This window comes from Lepus europaeus, chromosome 6, assembly GCF_033115175.1.
Source record: "Lepus europaeus isolate LE1 chromosome 6, mLepTim1.pri, whole genome shotgun sequence".
Taxonomy (NCBI): domain Eukaryota; kingdom Metazoa; phylum Chordata; class Mammalia; order Lagomorpha; family Leporidae; genus Lepus; species Lepus europaeus.
The window spans coordinates 78,465,445-78,482,748 of record NC_084832.1 but is presented as its reverse complement, the minus strand read 5'-3'; the positions used below and the strand labels follow the sequence as shown (position 1 = coordinate 78,482,748).

Sequence of the window (17,304 nt, the reverse complement as noted above, 5' to 3'; positions counted from 1 at the left end):
GGCAGCACCTCCAGTGCACAGCCCCTGCTCCGGGACCACACTCACCACCGGTGCAAGTTAGTCTCTGGATCTTTCTGTTGGCCTTCTAGTAACTTTGCGGTCTCTTTGCATCCTCGGGGTTTTATGAGGGTCACAGTAGCATAAGCAAGTTCCAGCGTGAGGTTTCCCATTGTGAAAAAAGCAGAATGCGTTCCCATGCATTTCCATGCACAGGGACAATTTATTTCTCAATTTCTCCTTACTTCTGCCCCCAGTCAGCGGCTGTTCACGGATGCGCTTGTCTCCGTCTAACCCCAGCCCCATTGCCCCTGGGAGTGGGTGATGCATGCAAAAGTCCATTCTGGAGGCAAGGGGCAGTCGTGTCCCAAGAACTGGTTGAGTGCATCACCTGTGTCCTATTAGGGTATCTCACACAGAGACTTCTAGTCCCCACTCGCACCTGCACATTGGAGCCAGGTGAGGTGGTGTTTTGTTTTGTTTGAATACTTATGTGCAAGTCCCCTTTATGGATTTCAGATCACTTGCTCTGGGGTACAATCGAGTCATCAAGATTTTTTTTAAAAGGTAGAGTTACAGACAGTGAGAGAGAGAGACAGAGAAAAAGGTCTTCCTTCCATTGGTTTACTCTCCAAATGGCCAAAATGGCCGGATCCGAAGCCAGGAGCCAGGTGCTTCTTCCTGGTCTCCCACACAGGTGCAGGGGCCCAAGGACTTGGGCCATATTCTACTGCTTTCCCAGGCCATAGCAGAGAGCTGGATCAGAAGTGAAGCAACCGGGACTAGAACCGGTGCCCATATGGGATGCTGGTGCCGCAGGCAGAGGATTAACCTACTGCGCCACAGCGCCGGCCCCGCATCAGAATTTTTTTTTTTAAATACCCTAGGATCTAGATGATTCTTTTTTTAATTTTATTTAATGAACATAAATTTCCAAAGTACAGCTTATGGATTACAATAGCTTCCCCCCCCATAACTTCCCTCCCACCCACAACACTCCCCTCTCCCACTTCCTCGCCCCTCCCATTCACATCAAGATTAATTTTCAATTATCTTTATATACAGAAGATCAATTTAGCATATATTAAGTAAAGATTTCAACAGTTTGCACCCACAGAGAAACACAAAGTGTAAAATACTATTTGAGCACTAGTTATAGCATTAATTAAACACCTAAGAATAATTGTGTATTAATTACAGAGTTCAACCAATAGTTTTAAGTAGAACATAAAAAAATACTAAAAGGGTAAAGTATTAAGTTCTTTTTTTTTCTTTCTTTTGTTTGTTATATAGTTATTTTTTTATTTAATAAATGTGAATTTACAAAGTGCAACTTTTGTATTGTTGTGGCTTCCCCCCCAACAACCTCCCTCCCTCCTGTGGCCCTCCCCTCTCCCACTCCCTCTCCCATCCCATCCTTCATCAAGTTTCATTTTCAATTACCTTCATATACTGAAGATCAACTTAGTATATACTAAGCAAGGATTTCAACAGGCTGCACTCACACAACCGCACAAGGTATAGGGTATTGTTCGACTAGTAGTGTTGTTTTTAAGTTTCATAGTAAAACACATTAAGGACAGAGATCCTACGTGGGGAGCATGTACCCAGTGACTCCCGTTGTTGATTTAACAATTGGCACTCTTATTTATGATGTCAGCAATCACCCAAGACTCTTGCTATGAGCTGTCTAGGCTATGGAAGTCCCTTGAGTTCACCAACTCTGAACTTGTTTAGTCAAGGCCGTATCACAGTGGAGGTTCCTTCCTCCCTTCGGAGAAAGGCGCCTCTCTTCTTGATGGCCTGTTCCTTCTGCTGGGGTCTTGTTCACCAGGATCTTTCATTTAGATTGTTTTTTGCCACCGTGTCATGGCTTCCCATGCCTGTGAGACTCTCATGGACCTTTTAGCCAGATCCGAATGTCCCAAGGGTTGATTCTGAGGCAGGAGTGCAGTTTTGGGCATTTGCCATTCTATGAGTCTGCTGTGTGTCCTGCTTCCCCCGCAGGATCATTCTCTCCCTTTTAATTCTATCCTTCATTATTTGCTTACACTGGTCTTATTTGTGAAATCTCTTCAACACATACCCTATCTTTTTGGTCGGTTGTGTATTTATACTTATCACTTTACCAAGTGCGCTGGCATTGGTACCTGCCTCCTTGGTAAGATTGAGTTGAAATCCCCTGGCACATTTCTAGTGCCACCATTGGAGGTAAGTCCAAGTGAGCATGTGCCGACCTATATATCTCCTCCCTCTCTTATTCCCACTCCTATGTTTAACAGAGATCACTTTTCCATTAATTTTAAACGCTTAAGAATGATTGTGCATTGATTACAGAGTTCAACCAGTGGTCTTATGTAGAACAAACAGAGCAACAACAACAACAACAACAAAAATACTAAAAGGAATAAAATATTAAGTTGTTCCTCAACAGTCAAGACAAGGGCTGATCATGTCATTGTCTCTCATAGTGTCCATTTCACTTCAATGGGTATCATTTTAGATGCTCGTTTAGTTGCCATCGATCAGGGAGAACATATGATATTTGTCCCTTTTGGACTGGCTTATTTCACTCAGCATGATGTTTTCCAGCGTCCTCCATTTTGTTGTAAATGCCCGGATTTCACTGTTTTTTACTGCTGTATAGTGTTCCATAGAGCACATATCCCATAGCTTCTTTATCCAGTCATCCATTGATGGACATTTAGGTTGATTCCATGACTTAGCTATTGTGAATTGAGCTGTAACAAATATTGAGGTACAAATGGCTCTTTTTTTCTCCCCTTTAATTCCATTTGGGTAAATTCCAAGGAGTGGGATGGCTGGGTCCTGTGGTAGTGCTACATTCAGGTTTCTGAGGACTCTCCAAACTGTCTTCCATAGTGGCTTTACCAGTTTGCATTCCCACCAACAGTGGATTAGTGTCCCTTTTTCCCCACTAGATGATTCTAACATGCAACAAAAGGTGAGAACCATGATCTTATGTATTTATTTATTTATTTGAGAGATATCCAGCAATGCTCACAATGGCCTGGGATAGGCCAGGCTACTGCTGGGAGCCAGGAATACCATGGAGATCTCCCACATGAGTGACAGGAACCCAAACGCTCGGGTCATCACTGCTGCCTCCCAGAGGCTGCATCACAAGGAGGTTAGAGTCAGCAGTGGAGGGGAGGATGAAACCCGTACACTCTGAAGTGGGGTGCAGGCAGCTTGGGCAGGATCCTCACCACAAGGCCACGTGCCCAACCCCCGGGCAGCAGGATCCTCACCACCAGGCCACATGCCCGACCCCCAGGCAGCTTTTATTTCTAGTTATGTATTTGAGAGACAGAGATGGAAGCACAGTATTGAGCATGAGCCAGGGTGCCATGACCTTGAGACACAGGATTACCTTAGGGGACACAGACATTAGCAACAGTCTATATAAATGTGGGAAAAGATACTGCCTCTCCTCTTCCCTTGGGGCACTGGGGTCATGAGCAAGCACCGAGAGACCCTCATTGCACTGTGGGAAACTGGTCTCAGGCAAGGGAAAGTGAGTGGAAACAGCTCAATGAGCTGGCTGTTGCTTTTTGTTCCTGAATTTTTAAACAAATAGACCCTGTAGATGTTTCTGACTATTGCAGTCTCACACACCACATCCAGTGCTTCTAAATTATGTATAAGGTCAAGACAATATAGGTAGGTCCATGGAATATTAGCAGGGGAAAAAAGCATTATTTTGATCAGGATGATATGACTATTAAAACTTCATTAGCCAGAGGCAGGTAGACCAGAAGGCTACATGGTTGTCCATCAACAAAACCAGCATGAACTTTTTTTTTTCTCTAAATGTAAATTTCAGCTCTAACAACTGGGTTTCCTAGCGACCCTTCCCATCACTAGTTAGAAGATTTGAATCTGGGCCCAGTGCCATGGCACAGTGGGTTAATCCTCCGCCTGCGGCGCTGGCATCCCATATGCACGCTGGTTCTAGTCCCGGCTGCTCCTCTTCCAATACAGCTCTCTGCAATGGCCTGGGAAAGTGGTGGAAGATGGCCCAGGTCCTTGGACCCCTGCATCTATGTGGGAGCCCAGGAAGAAGCACCTGGCTCCTGGCTTCGGATTGGCACAGCTCCTGCCATTGCGGCCATCTGGGGAGTGAACCAACGGAAGGAAGACCTTTCTCTCTGTCTCTCCCTCTCACTGTAATTCTACCTCTCAAATAAATAAAATAAGATCTTTAAAAAAAAAAGATTTGAATCAGTGCAAACCAGGAAGCTTCTAATTGCAGCTCACGCCAGCCCAGGTGGTAATTGTTGGTTCTCCCATGGGAAGCAGATGATCCTGGCTGACGAATGAGCCGTTTCCTCCCTGTCCCGGGAACAAAGTGCTGGTGCACCCACCATGGGACAGGCATCACTCAGCTACTAAGATCCTACCCATCTGCAGGGGAACAGGATGCGTTTGCTTAGTAACTGCCACCGCACTTCTTCCTGCTTCACGTGCACGCGGTCGGCAGCACAGCACCTGCGCAGTGAGCACCGGCTGCCCCTGTCCCGCCCTCTGACCCCCGCCCCCGCCCACGCCTAGCCCAAGCAGACCTTGGGTCTGTGGGTTCTCAGAGTGCGGCTGAGGCCACCAGGGTGTCGTTGAAACCACAGCACTGGCCTGGCAGCCTCAGTGCTCCAGCCACTCCGCTGAACGTGGAAGCTGCTTCCGAAGCCCGAGCCAACGGGCTGCTGGGCGTGGTGGTGGTGGTGGTGGTGGTCATAGGGCACGAGAGAGTGAACCTGGGGTGAAGGGAGGGATGTGGGAACTGAACCCTCACTGCACAGGCAGTTTATGTTAGGAAAAGGGCAGAGAATCTGTGGGTGCCCGAGCGAAGGCTCTGAGTTGGCCATGATGGTGAAACAGCAGGGATTGGGGTGTGTGTGTGTGTGTGTGTGTGTGTAGGGTTTGTGTATGTGGTATGTAGATCATGAGAGGTAAGTGTGTTGTGTGGTATGTGTAGTGTGCCTGTGATGTGTATGATATGTGGGGTGTGTGTGATGTGTATGGTATGTGTGTGTGGCATGTGTGTGCACTGTGCATAAACAAAGTGTGTGTATGTGTGTTTTGTGTGGTGTGTGCAGTCTATGTGCAGTGTGTGTGATGTGTATATCTGTGGTGTGTCTGTGGTGTGCATATCTGTGTGATATGTGGATGGTCTGTATGTATCTGGTGTATGGATGTGTCTGTGGTGTGTGTTGTATGTATGTCTGTGTGTGGTGTGTGTGCCGTATCTGTGTGTATACATTATGTGTGTGTGGTGTGTGTCTTTTGTGTTTTGTGTGTGTGGTGTCTGTGTGTGGTGTGGATGTGTCGGTATATGATGTGTGTATCTGTGGTGTGTGTATTCTGTGTGTGGTTTGTGATGTGTGTGGTGTCTGTGTATGTGATTTGTAGTGTGTGTGTGTAGTATGTATCTTCGTGTGTTGTGTCTGTGTGGTGTGAGTATCTGTGGGTTGTGTGGTATATGTGTGTCTGTGTGTCTGTGTGTTTTGTATCTGTATGTGGTGTTTGTATCTGTGAGTTGTGTGGTATATGTGTGTCTGTAGTGTGTGTGTATATCTGCAGTATCTGTGTATGGTGTGTGCTGTCTGTGGATTGTGTGGTATATGTGTGTGTCTCTGGTGTGTGTGTGTGTCTGCAGTGTGTGTGGTGTGTGTGTGTCTGTGTGCTCTGTTTCCCTGCCTCCTCTCTCTCTCTCTCCTTCTCTCTCCCTCTCCTCTGCTCCATTTTTCTGTCTCCTGTGTAACGAGCTGGCCACCACTTCCGATTTCCAGCTGGTAGAGTTTCTGTAGGCTTGAATTTCTCGATTCAGGAACCAGTCCTTCGCCTGAGGTCTCAGTCCGCCGACAGAGTCCGGCTTTATCCTGCCCAGAAAAGAGTGACTGAGCGTTTGGTGTCTTCTCTCCAGAGCTGATGTCTGCCCACGAGCTGGAGAAGAAGGAGTTGGAGGAAAATTTTGAAAAGCTGCGGCTCTCATTGCAGGTTAGCGTTCCCCCATCTTCTCCCCTGAGCCCGGGTGATGGCAGATCCCCGGCCCCCTGCGCAGCCGTTTTGCTCTGGGTGCTGATCTGGACAAGCCTGGGAGGCAGAGGTGAGAACTCCTCCCCACCCGGGAGCAGCCTGCTGTCTGCGACCCAGACACGGTGACACCAGGTGACTCATCCTGCCCCAGATGAATGATACAGCGCTGAGCAGGGCAGAGGTTCAGAGGGCCGCTGTGCACCTGCAGAGGTCGGAGAGACCGAGCCGTGTTTGAAGAAAGGGAAGGATGTGGAGCAGAGAACATTCTAGGTGGGGCTGAGGGCAGAGGTCCCAGAACAGACTCTGGGAGTTGCAGAACGGACTTTGGTCACCTGCATGGGGGGTGGGATGAGAAAACATTCTGTGCTTCAGGGGCACCTGAAGAAAACGGTGGTCTCGGGCGGTGGAGGAGGGCCTGCCTCCCTGCTGGCCTCTGAAGGGAGGGGCAGCGCCTCCCCCGGGCCCTCCCAGGCCCCTGCCTTGTGTGCAGAGCACGGCCCAGGCCCCAGGACGGAGGAGCCTGGGAAGGCAGGCCAGGTCGGCGGCCCCGCCTCTGTTTCAGAGAGCAGAAGTTCTGGTCACAGTGAGAGTTTTTTTTTAAATACTGGGGATGCTCACCACTGGAAACTGTGAACGATGATTCCCATATGAGGGAATTTCAGAAAGTTCAAGGAAAATGGAAGTAAAAGGTAGGTTTATTTTGCTGTGAACCACATCTGAGATCCATGCATTGTTTTTTCATTATGTGACTTTTCCTTGGCCTTTTTTGGAAACCTCTTGTCACTACGAGAACAGGCAGGAATTTTACTTCTTTTGTGGCGCACTGTCCCCTGGCATTGAGCATTTCACAGAGCCTGCCCTGTCCAGGAAAGGACCCCAGGCTGGAGGGATACCTGGTGCTTCAGCTACCAAGCGCACCTGCTGCATGTTTGAAAATAGGCCACCTGCGGCCCCAGCCCACCACCACGCCATCCACGCATGGCCAGGCCTGCAATGTCCCAGTACCACTCTCTGCAGATCAACCCCAAGCTACCCTCATCTGGCACCAAACACCGCCCAGCCCCTGACCCAGGAACGTGATAGCCCCACAGCGATGTAACAGAAACTCCACCCAAGCCCAAACCAAAAGAAGCCAGAGTCTCGTTCCTTGCCTGAGGCTGCACTCTGCCTGAGCCCCCCACGTTGCCGTGAGCTCTGCCTGCAGCAGAATCCACCTGCGCTGAAGTTGATTTGGTGCAAGGACGGTGGATCTGCACAAGCCAGCTTCCCCAGGCCCCTGGCAGCTGGGGGAACCCATGTGGTGCATAGAGATCAAACCTTAGAGATTGAACCGTTGACTTTAAATCCCTGTAGTGCCTCCTGTTGGAGATCTTAGGCAGGTAGGTAACCCCTGTAAGCCTCAGTTTGCTCATCTTTAAATGGGGATAGCTCAAAGGGTGAGCAGATTAAGGGGAATCATGAACGAACAGCTGTTGCTAATTAATAGAGCCTCTGGGTTTTTTTTGTTTGTTTGTACTGTCACCATCCTCATCCTCACCATCATCGTGCCACTCATGGACTGCTGAGTGGCCCCCGCTGGCCGACGCTGCCAGCTGAATCTGTGCCTCTTAGCCTGACAAGTAGAAAACGAGCCTCTTCTGATGGCCACAGCACTGTCCTGTGCCCTGTGACTCTGCTCTGAGCGACTCTGTTTGGAGTAACAGTGAACGAAGCAAGAAGACTGTTTGGTGCCGTGGATCCATCGTGGGCGGCAGAGGCCTGCTGAGACTTCCTGGTCTGCTTTTTAATGCAGGGGAAGAGACAAAGCCTTCCCCAGACAGCACTGATGAGGTCAGGCGTAGGAGCCACACAGGACACGGTGGAGTGCATGACCACGTTCGGAATGTGGCTGTAGCCTCACCGGGACCACGATTTCCACGCGCCAACGCTGTTGTATTTAATGGCACTGTGGGGACTTTTATTTCTTAAAACTGAAATGGAAGTAGTTAGAAGGTGGAGGAGGAGCGGGGGAGAAGGAGCCGGCCCTGAGGGGTTTGCAGAGTTCTCTGCCAGAAAGCGGTGCAGCCAGGCTTCATAACTCCAGTGCTGCTGTGTGGAGTCCCAGAAGTCACAGCGCCCTCTCCTGCTCTCCCGTGGGATGAGGCGAGCAGTTCCTGGGGTCGCCCAGCCCCTGTGTGTGACAGAGATGGTGGTGGTGGGTGGAGAAGCCGGGGGCTTGTGGCGTGCATGAGGCATGTGGGAGTGACGCTTTCCCTGGGCGTCAGGGGAAGTCACTGTGGAGCATCCTTTGCCTGCCAGGTGATGCGAGTCCTGGCTGGGGTTGAGGGGAGGGCTCAGCACAGCTCTGTCTGCCCTGGGAGCTGGGGATGGGGCTCAGGGTCTGGGGTCTGGGCAGGTGCACCTTCAGCCCTTTAACCTCATGTATGGGGCTGCCCTGTTGCTGGCACCAGCAGGCAGAGGGTCTGACAGGGAGGATGGGACCATGGCTTGGTTCCTATTGGGGATGTCACCAGCCCTGAAGCTAGAGAGACCAATGTGGGCCCCAAGTGAGCCAGGATTGAGAGGGAGCTGGCAGAGGGAGGCAGAGCCAACTGGAAGTGCTGGGGTGTGGGAACCAGGACTGGAGAGGGGAGACCACCTCAGGGGCTAAACAGAAGGGTGTGCATGGCACCCAAGGGCTAGGGGGTCCCGTGAGGGTCACTGGGGTCAGGTTTTGCCTGTTCATTGGAAAGAAGAGCCCGGATGCAGCTTGGGGCCAGCAGAGCATCGCGCAGTGCTGGGCTGGGAAAGAGCCAGCAGGGGGCCTGCGCCCAGGGAGGGGAGGGGACCCCAGGATCAATCCCAGCTCCCTGGGACACGAGGGAGGCAGGATTTGATCACTGGCTCCTAACTGGGGAGGGGTCCCCAGGCAGAGAAAGGAGCCGGACGGGGAGAAGATTCCTCGCTGAGAGCTGGTTCTCCTCGCCCCTGAGTAGCCCGGGCTGATGCTCCTGGGCTGGGCAGCTCCATCCTGATTGTCTGCACCGCTCAGCTGGGTGTAAGAATCCACCCATCAGCACGTCTATGTCTGTTCTGGACACCACACCAAGGAGGGGCCAGCCTGGGGGCGTTAGGGGGCATCTCTCCCCATCACGCAGATGGGGACCCCCCACGACCTGTGGGAGACCCTCTCTCTGAAGAGCCCCAGGGCGAGGTGGCTGGCCCTGACACCCCAGCTGCCCAGGCAGGGCTGGGTGTGCACAGAGGCCCCCACTGGGCACCTCATGGCATTCCTTGCAGGACCAGGTGGACACGCTGACCTTCCAGAGCCAGTCCCTGCGAGACCGCGCCCGGCGCTTCGAGGAGGCTCTGAGGAAGAACACGGAGCAGCAGCTGGAGGTATTCCAGGTTCCCCCAGCCTCCCAGCCTCACCGTGGCCAGGGCCTCCTCAGCCCTAGATAGCTGGCCACGCCCTCCCCACACAACTGCTGTCACCACTTGTGCCCAGGACACACCAAAGCTGTGGCTTCTCCCGCTACCCCAGACCCCTGAGCTCCTGGCCTAAGCAGAGTATGGAAGGTTCTCCATTGCCACAGCTGCCTCCATCCCACTCCCTCCCAGCTTCCCTTGAAGCTGCTCAGGGCAGCAGCGGCACCGGCTTCAGCGTGATTTGTGGTTGGAAGGGTTTCTTCCATTAAAGCTGACAAAAAGTCCTTCCCCGAGTGCAAGGTTGCTGGGTAAAAACACATGACCCCCAGGTCAACTTGAAATACAGATAAGTGAGTTTTCGAGGATAAGTATATCCCGGGCGATACTTATACTAAAGTTTCTTATCTGAAATTCACAGATAATGAGCAGTCCCGTGCTTGTATTTGCTACATCTGGCACCCCTGCTGCACCAAGTCTTTCTCTAAAATGACTCTTCTGCTTTCTGAACTACCTTGCTCATGTCCTATGCATGGGGCACGGTCTTTCTACTGGCATGGGGCGGGGGGTGGGTCCTGCAAGATCACTCGCTCCCTGGTGAATCAGGCAGTCTGGGTGGATGTTACTCTTGCATCTTCTTGATTTTTTATTTATGTAAGAGGGAGAGAAGCAGGCAGAGCTCCTGGCCAACTAGTTCATTCCCCAAATGCCCGCAGTGGCCAAAGCTGAGAGCTGGGAACTCAAGCCAAGTCTCCCACGCAGGTGGCTCTCCCTCTCTCCCTCTCTCCCTCTCTCCCTCTCTCCCTCTCTCCCTCTCTCCCTCCCTTCCCCTCCTTGGTGTTGCAGCTGCCCATTGGGAAGCTTGCTAGTGATGGCCAGATTTACCCAGATTCAAAGTGTGAGCTTCTGCCTGGACGTGAAGTGCGGCGGCAGCATTACTAAGCAAAGGCATCCTGTCCTCCTGCAGATGGGTAGGATCTTAGTAGCTGAGTGATGCCCGTCCCATGGTGGGTGCACCAGCACTTTGTTCCTGGGACAGGGAGGAAACAGCTCATTCGTCAGCCAGGATCATCCGCTTCCAATGGGAGAGCCAACAATGACCACTGGGCGTGACCCCTTATTGGTCGGTGGCGGCACTGGGCCCTCCCCAGACCTGCAGACGCGTGGTGTGGGTTAGCACTGGGTTGTGCCAGGACCCGGCATGCAGCTCGTTGCTCCACCTGCCCCTGTAGATCGCCCTGGCCCCGTATCAGCACTTGGAAGAGGACATGCAGAGCCTGAAGCAGGTGTTAGAGATGAAGAATCAGCAGATCCACCAGCAGGAGAAGAAGATCCTTGAGCTGGAAAAGCTGGTGAGCTGGTCTGTGTGCCCAGGGGAGTGGGGGCCACGGGGCCCTGTCCCTGGGGCAGACACCTCTGGGGGGTGGGGGCCACGGGGCCCTGTCCCTGGGGCAGACACCTCTGGGGGGTGGGGGCCACGGGGCCCTGTCCCTGGGGCAGACACCTCTGGCTGTTATTAGAGGCAGACCGGGGTGTAAGTGTCTGCCCCCAGCACCCTGGGTAACATGGGCCCCCTGGCACCTTTCAGACCCTCCCGGGATGGCCAGGCCTGATGGAGTGATCAGACACAGAGCCTGCCCATCCTGCCCTCACCACACTACCCTCTGAGAGCAACCAGCCATCCCCCTCCCCCTCCAGGCTGGCCAGCTGCACCCGGTCACTCACAGCCTCCAGATTATTGGACTGTTGGAGGCCATGCTCCAAGCCTTCCCCAGGCAGGAGTTATTTTTCATCCAAGCAACCCTTGCAGGGCAAAAGAGAACCTGTTTGTCCACGTCTCACTTCCTGGAAGTGAGATTAAATATATGAACAGTGAATGTGTCACAGTCTTTTCAGGCTATTTTTGTTTGCTTTTTTTTATTTGAGAGAGAAAGCCCATTTGCTGGTTAACTCACGCAATGCCTGCAACACCTGGGGCTGGACGGGGGCTGGGGCCAGGAACCAGGGACTCAATCCAGGTCTCCGGGGTGGCTCAGTGACTGGAGCCATGACTGCTGCCTCCCAGGGTCCTCATTAGCGGGAAGCTGCAGCCAGGAGCCAGAGCTGGGCACTGAACCCACTACCCTGACGCGAGACTTGGGCGTCTGAACCTGTGTCTCCACCACTAGGCCAGACGCTGCACACTCAAGAGATAATGTATGGGGCAAGCATTGTCGTGCCATGAGGTAAACCGCCCCTGGGACGCCTGCATCCCAGAGCGCCTGTTCGAGTCCCAGCTGCTCCGCTTCCAAAGCCGCTCCTTGCTCATGCTTCTAGGAAGGCAGTGAATGACGACCCTACTGCTTGAATTCCTGCCACCCCTGTGGGAGACGCGGATGGAGTCCTGGGCTCCTGGCTTCCTCTGGCCCAGCCCTGACTGTTGCAGATATTGGGGGGAGTGAACCAGCACGTGGAAGATGGATAGATTCATTCTCTCTCTCTCTCTCTCTCTCTGGCCCTCTGCCTTTCAAATAAATAAATCTTTACCAAAAGTATTTGTTTCTAAGTCATCTTGGAGTAGAACTGCACTTGAGCCAGCTCCGGGCCCTCGGGGACACAGTGGCAGAGAAGAGCATGAGCGGTAGGCGAGGAAGGAGGGATTTTCTGATAACATGCGAAGTGGCTTCTTACAGCCTCGAAGGGAAGCAGTGCATCCACATCATTTATATTTCTGTCCCCCGATTAATTCATCTGAGCGTGAATACTACAGCACATACACCTGCAGCTAGGGGCACGGAGGCAGCACAGTTGAGGCGTGGGGACCCACGAGTCAGACTCGGCCCTGGTGGTGTTGGTGGCTCTTTGCTGACAATGGCCAGCACCCGGGACACTCATTGTCAGAGACACTCTGTTTGACAAAGGAAGACAATACACACGCACATGCAGTGTATATAACACGAACACGTCTACACTGCACACAGCACACTCTGGCATCTTCTATTTTGTTTTGTTTAAAGACGAAAATGCTGGGCACATCCCTCTTACCTGGTTTTGGGAGCCACGAATGCATCGCAAACACAACTAGCAAACAGAGGCCACGGGCCCCGACTTGCTGCCCACCTAATGGCCTTGCGGGGACCCTGGGGACCCTCTTAACCCTGTGTCCGTTCCAGGCGGAGAAAAACATCATCCTGGAGGAGAAGATCCAGGTGCTGCAGCAGCAGAATGAAGACCTCAAAGCAAGGATCGACCAGAACACGGCTGTCACCAGGTGGGCGCGCCTGGCCCCTGGGCTGCCCGAGCGTCGTGGGTGCCACCTCCAGAGCGGTTTCGCTGTCTGAGTGTCGGGTGGCCTCACTGTGAGCTGTGAGACGTCCCCACGCAGTCTCTCGGCGATGCCACTATGGCCAGGAGAAAGCAAGCCCACACCCGGGCACCACCAGGGGGCTCCACCAGGGGGTTCCATCGGGGGCACCACCAGGGGGCTCCGCCAGGGGGCTCCACCTGGGGACAAACGAGTGGAATCGGCAAAGCAGGTGGCACGGCCTCCAACAGCACTGGGAGGTGCAGGGAATTCTATTTGGAAGAGATTAGGAGAGAGACACCAGCTGGGTATTCCCAGGCCAAAGAGAACCCTGCTGAGCGACACTGCCATCTTCCAGAAACCCACTGTTTCTGCTCGGTCCTGCCCGTCCCTGCGGCTCCGTGCCAGGGAAGGGGGTTGGAGGCCTCTCCCTTCTCTGGCTCAGACTGGGGAGAGAACAGTTTTGGACTTTTTGGCCCAGCTGGAGATTGCAGGAGGGCTGAGCCGTCTCGGTGACAGCCAGGCCGGCACCTTCGCCTGCTCTACAGGATACAGCTCCATGGTGTGTCACCCTGTGCACGTGCACACTCACACCACGAAGGCAGTGCATGCTCACACACACTCACCTGGCCCTTGCACGCCCACGCACATGCACCCAGTTATGCCCACTCCCCCATGTCCTCATACGGGCACACTTAACTCTTCCTCTTGCCCACATGCTCTCACATTTTCACGCTTACCTCATGTGCATACACACCTCTTACACACACACACACAGAACCAGTGCATCTGCATCTGAGTCCCGGTGCTGGCCTTTTGTTCCCACCTCAGTCACACAGGAAGGCCTGTGCTGGGGTAGCAGGTGCCATGACCCTTGCCCCTCCAACCCCCGGCCCCAGGCATAGGCAGGAAGTCCCACCCACCTCCCTGCAGATGCAGGGAGAATGCCCTGGAACAGCGCTGGCCGCCACAAGCGTTAAGTGCACACTTCAGCCCAGAGGGGAGGTCTTCCTGGGTCTGTCTGTCCACTACAAAATGCACGTGTACTGAGTGTTGTCTGGATGCAGCAAAGCCAAAACTCCGAAGGCCAAGTGCAGTGATTAGTTTTCATTGCACATCCTTGATCAGCAAACATTGAGCACCTACTGTGTGCTGGTGCGGTGCTAGACGCCAAGGAGGCAGCACGCAGAGCCCTGGCCCCTGTCCTCCAGAGCAGACGGGAGTCATGGAGACAGGGGCTGGGGCGCAGAGGCCAAGAGCAGGCATCCTAGCTGCACCTGGGGTTGTCACTGCCTCCCGTGCTGTCGGCCTTGTCAGGTCACTGGCTCTCAACCTCCCTGTCTGTCCACTGCAGCCTCGGGCTGGGCTCTGTCCGCTGGCCGAGCAGCGCCTCCCCTGACCGGGCATAGGGCCTGCAGGTTGCGCAGGTGTTGGCGGAGAGACTCCGGGGACCCGAGATCGGGGGCACAGCTGGGTTTGTTCCACCCTGGGTGGCCTGGCCCCAGCTCTCTCCTGCGTCCGGCTGCGCACCTGCTCACGCGCTGCCACCTTTGTCCTTTTCCCCGTGCAGACAACTGTCGGAGGAGAACGCTAATCTGCAGGAATACGTGGAGAAGGAGACCCAGGAGAAGAAGAGACTGAGCCGAACCAACGAGGAGCTGCTTTGGAAGCTGCAAACCGGGGATCCAACCAGCCCGATTAAACTCTCCCCCACGTCTCCAGTTTACCGAGGCTGCTCCTCCTCGGGGCCCTCCTCTCCAGCCAGACTCAGCACGACGCCCAGATGACGTCACCGCGCAGCCTAGGGGAGCTCCGGCTTCCGGTCCACCGCGAGGGCGGACTGACCCGGGCCCGGCCCGGAGCCGGCCCAGCGCGCATGCTCAGTAGCTGCATCCTGCCTCGTAGGCCGCGTCCTCTGCCCCCCACCGTGTGAGACTGTCCTGGTGTTGTTGGCATTTAGGAAGGTGTGTGATGTGCAAGCGTTTTACCATAGTTAGCGCCAAAAGAGAGAGAACTCCAGTTCTCGAGGGAAGTTCCACTGCAGAATTTCAGGTTAGTCACAAAAAGCTCAATTTTCAATATACACTCAGCAATCGTTGTGTACTGCACCGAGATGTGTGTGTATTTAGATACACGGATATACACATGCGGCGGTTCTCAGTTGCATTTTTTTATAACGTCAAGTGCTGACATATTTTAGTCATGGTCAGCAGTTTTCTAACTCGTGCCTAAGAATTATTGGGAAATGACAATGCATTTCTATCTAGTTTCCCAGGAATATTTCTACCCAAAATAGAAAAAGGAAAAAAAAAAAAAACCATACGGAGCAAAAGCGCCTTTGAACCTACCACCAAGTGGTACTCTATCTAGCATAAACACCAGCCATCTGTGAACGGTAACCGCCTTCGTGAGAGTCAGCTTGTCAGTCCGTCCCAGGTGAGGGCTTCACTCGCAAGGTCTAGTTCGGAGCGGCTCTGCCCTGCGTGGCTAAGGGCAGCCCTGAGAAAGCCCAGGGGAATCCGCCGCTTTGCAGGTGTTCCGCACCACAGCGACTCAGCTACTGATTTCGTCCTGTGTGGCATCTCAGAATCGAGCTGTAAACTTTCGGGATCCTTGAGAGAGAGAGGGAGGGTGAGGGTGACCCTGGAGGTGACCGAGACCCTCAGTGCACCATTCCTTAGGAAGGGAAACTGGCAAGCGACGGGGCCTCTGTCTGCACCAGGCTTGCTGCGAGGCTGTTGCTAAATGCGCTCAATTCGTTGGAAGCCGACCTCAGACTTGCATTTCCTAGGTAGGCTTCCCTCTTCCGTTTGGTTCAGCGACTCGGCTCCGTCACTGCACATGAAGATGGCTCAGGGGTTCCGGCAGAGGCTTCCAGAAAAGTCATTCTGGTGGGTGGCCAAGCAGTGCTCCCCCCCCCCCACGGTGGTCCTGTCTCGGGCCGAGAAAGCTCTCCCAGACAGGGGCCGGGGCGCAGTGGCACAGCCGGTGAGGGCTCCCTGGCCACCGGCCTGGCATCTGTCTGGGACACGGTAGCGTTAGGATACAAAGAGGCATCCCCGTGGCAGGTGGAAGGCACAAGTGACAGAAGTAGTTTTGACCGTCAGTGGGGGTGATGGCGCCTTTGTCTAAGACACCCTGAGCGTGGGCTGAGCACACCCAAGGCACGCAGTTCCAGGCAGGGGTCTTGCGAGGGCTCAGAACCAGGGAACGGCAGGCAGGAGGCCACGGCAGGGGCGTGCCCAGAGCGCGTGCGTGTGGCTTGCGTTGGTGACATGAGCCCGGGGGTCGGGCTTCCTGGCCTGGGGGCGCATCTCGTTTTCTCTCAACCCTGCAGGGGCCTTGCCCGTGCTGGGGACACTCACGGTAGATAGACATTGAAGACACATTTCTTTTTGCTTCCGTGGCTCTGCATGCTGCTGTAATGTTGGGGTTGGGCATCCTGTTAGAGTAGATCCTGCCATGATTATTTATTCTCTCGGCGGGCGCAGGCTGCCGACAGCAGCTGGGCTGCAGCTTCGCTGTCTTGCGTAACCGCCGCCTGCCAAACGCAGTCACCCAGCGATACAGACTCCCCCGTGATGTTAGCGTGTGGTGCCGTGTGTTAGGCTGTGCGCTCAAAGTTGTAGCGATGGTAGCGCTAAGTGATCCCTCACCCACCCGGTGGACCCGACCTTTGCCCTGGACAGCCGTGACCTTGGGGTTGAGCTGATGTCCACATGACCCTGGCTTTGTTTTTTGCTTCATGGACGCCCATCACGTCTAGCTCTTCATCGGAGTCATTTCTGTTTCCGACACACATGGGACAGCAGCTAGTGCTGCTGTGCCCCGTCCTGGACATTCCCCCCGAACACACACAATTGGGGCTGGGACTTCTCTCTGCCTCTGTCTCCATTCCCAGCTGGGGGGCAGGGGCCCGTCACAGACGTAGACGCTGCAGCGGGAAAGCCCCGTCTCGTAGCAATCGGGAGACATGACCGTGGCCTGGGTGTCAGCCTGGGGCGGGAGTGGGATGGAGGTCTGGCACTCTCTGGGATTAGTCGAATGGGGTCACCGCGTTCCTCCTCCCTTCAGTTTCTGTGTTAACGTATCTGTGTTTAAAGCCTATTAAAATGAACATGAGGGACTTTCTGTGATATGCACTTGGTGTCACTGGAGACCTGTCCCTCCCTCGGGCTGGAGAGTCCAGGCAGGGAGGCGGGGGCAGGGCAGGGTGGGGGAGGCGTTGGCAGGCTGGGTTCCTTTCGTGTGTGTGTGTGCAGGGGTACCTGATTGTCACCGGGACCAGCCCTGGAGACCTCCTCTCCGACCGGCGAATTCTTCAGCAGCGCAAACCATAGCCTTGGGGGCTCAGTGGCTCCACTCCGCGGGGCCAGGTGGGCTGGTGTGGGTTGGAGGGACACAAGTGGCTGAACACAGTCCCCTCACTATGGGTTTCAAGGTCAGACCTTGATGGCTGTCCTGCACGAACTCATGGAAAATAGAATTAAAATATTAATTTATCGGGGCATAAAATTTTTGAAATCCATGCATATGAAGTGTCTTCAAAAAACCCACAAAAA

General features: G+C 53.9%; 1 protein-coding gene across 3 annotated transcripts in view; it reads left to right on the top strand.

Annotated features, from left to right (window-relative positions):
* Positions 1-16,861, top strand: part of MTUS2 (microtubule associated scaffold protein 2) — a 443,786-nt gene extending 426,925 nt beyond the window's left edge. For all 3 annotated transcript variants that reach the window (XM_062195381.1, XM_062195382.1, XM_062195380.1), the window contains 5 exons: positions 5,942-6,015; positions 9,334-9,432; positions 10,692-10,811; positions 12,612-12,709; positions 14,313-16,861. In XM_062195381.1, coding sequence (XP_062051365.1) covers positions 5,942-6,015; positions 9,334-9,432; positions 10,692-10,811; positions 12,612-12,709; positions 14,313-14,529 — 608 coding nt within the window. In that variant the 3' untranslated portion in view covers positions 14,530-16,861. The remainder of the gene's footprint in view (positions 1-5,941; positions 6,016-9,333; positions 9,433-10,691; positions 10,812-12,611; positions 12,710-14,312) is intronic.
* Positions 16,862-17,304: the final 443 nt, after the last annotated feature.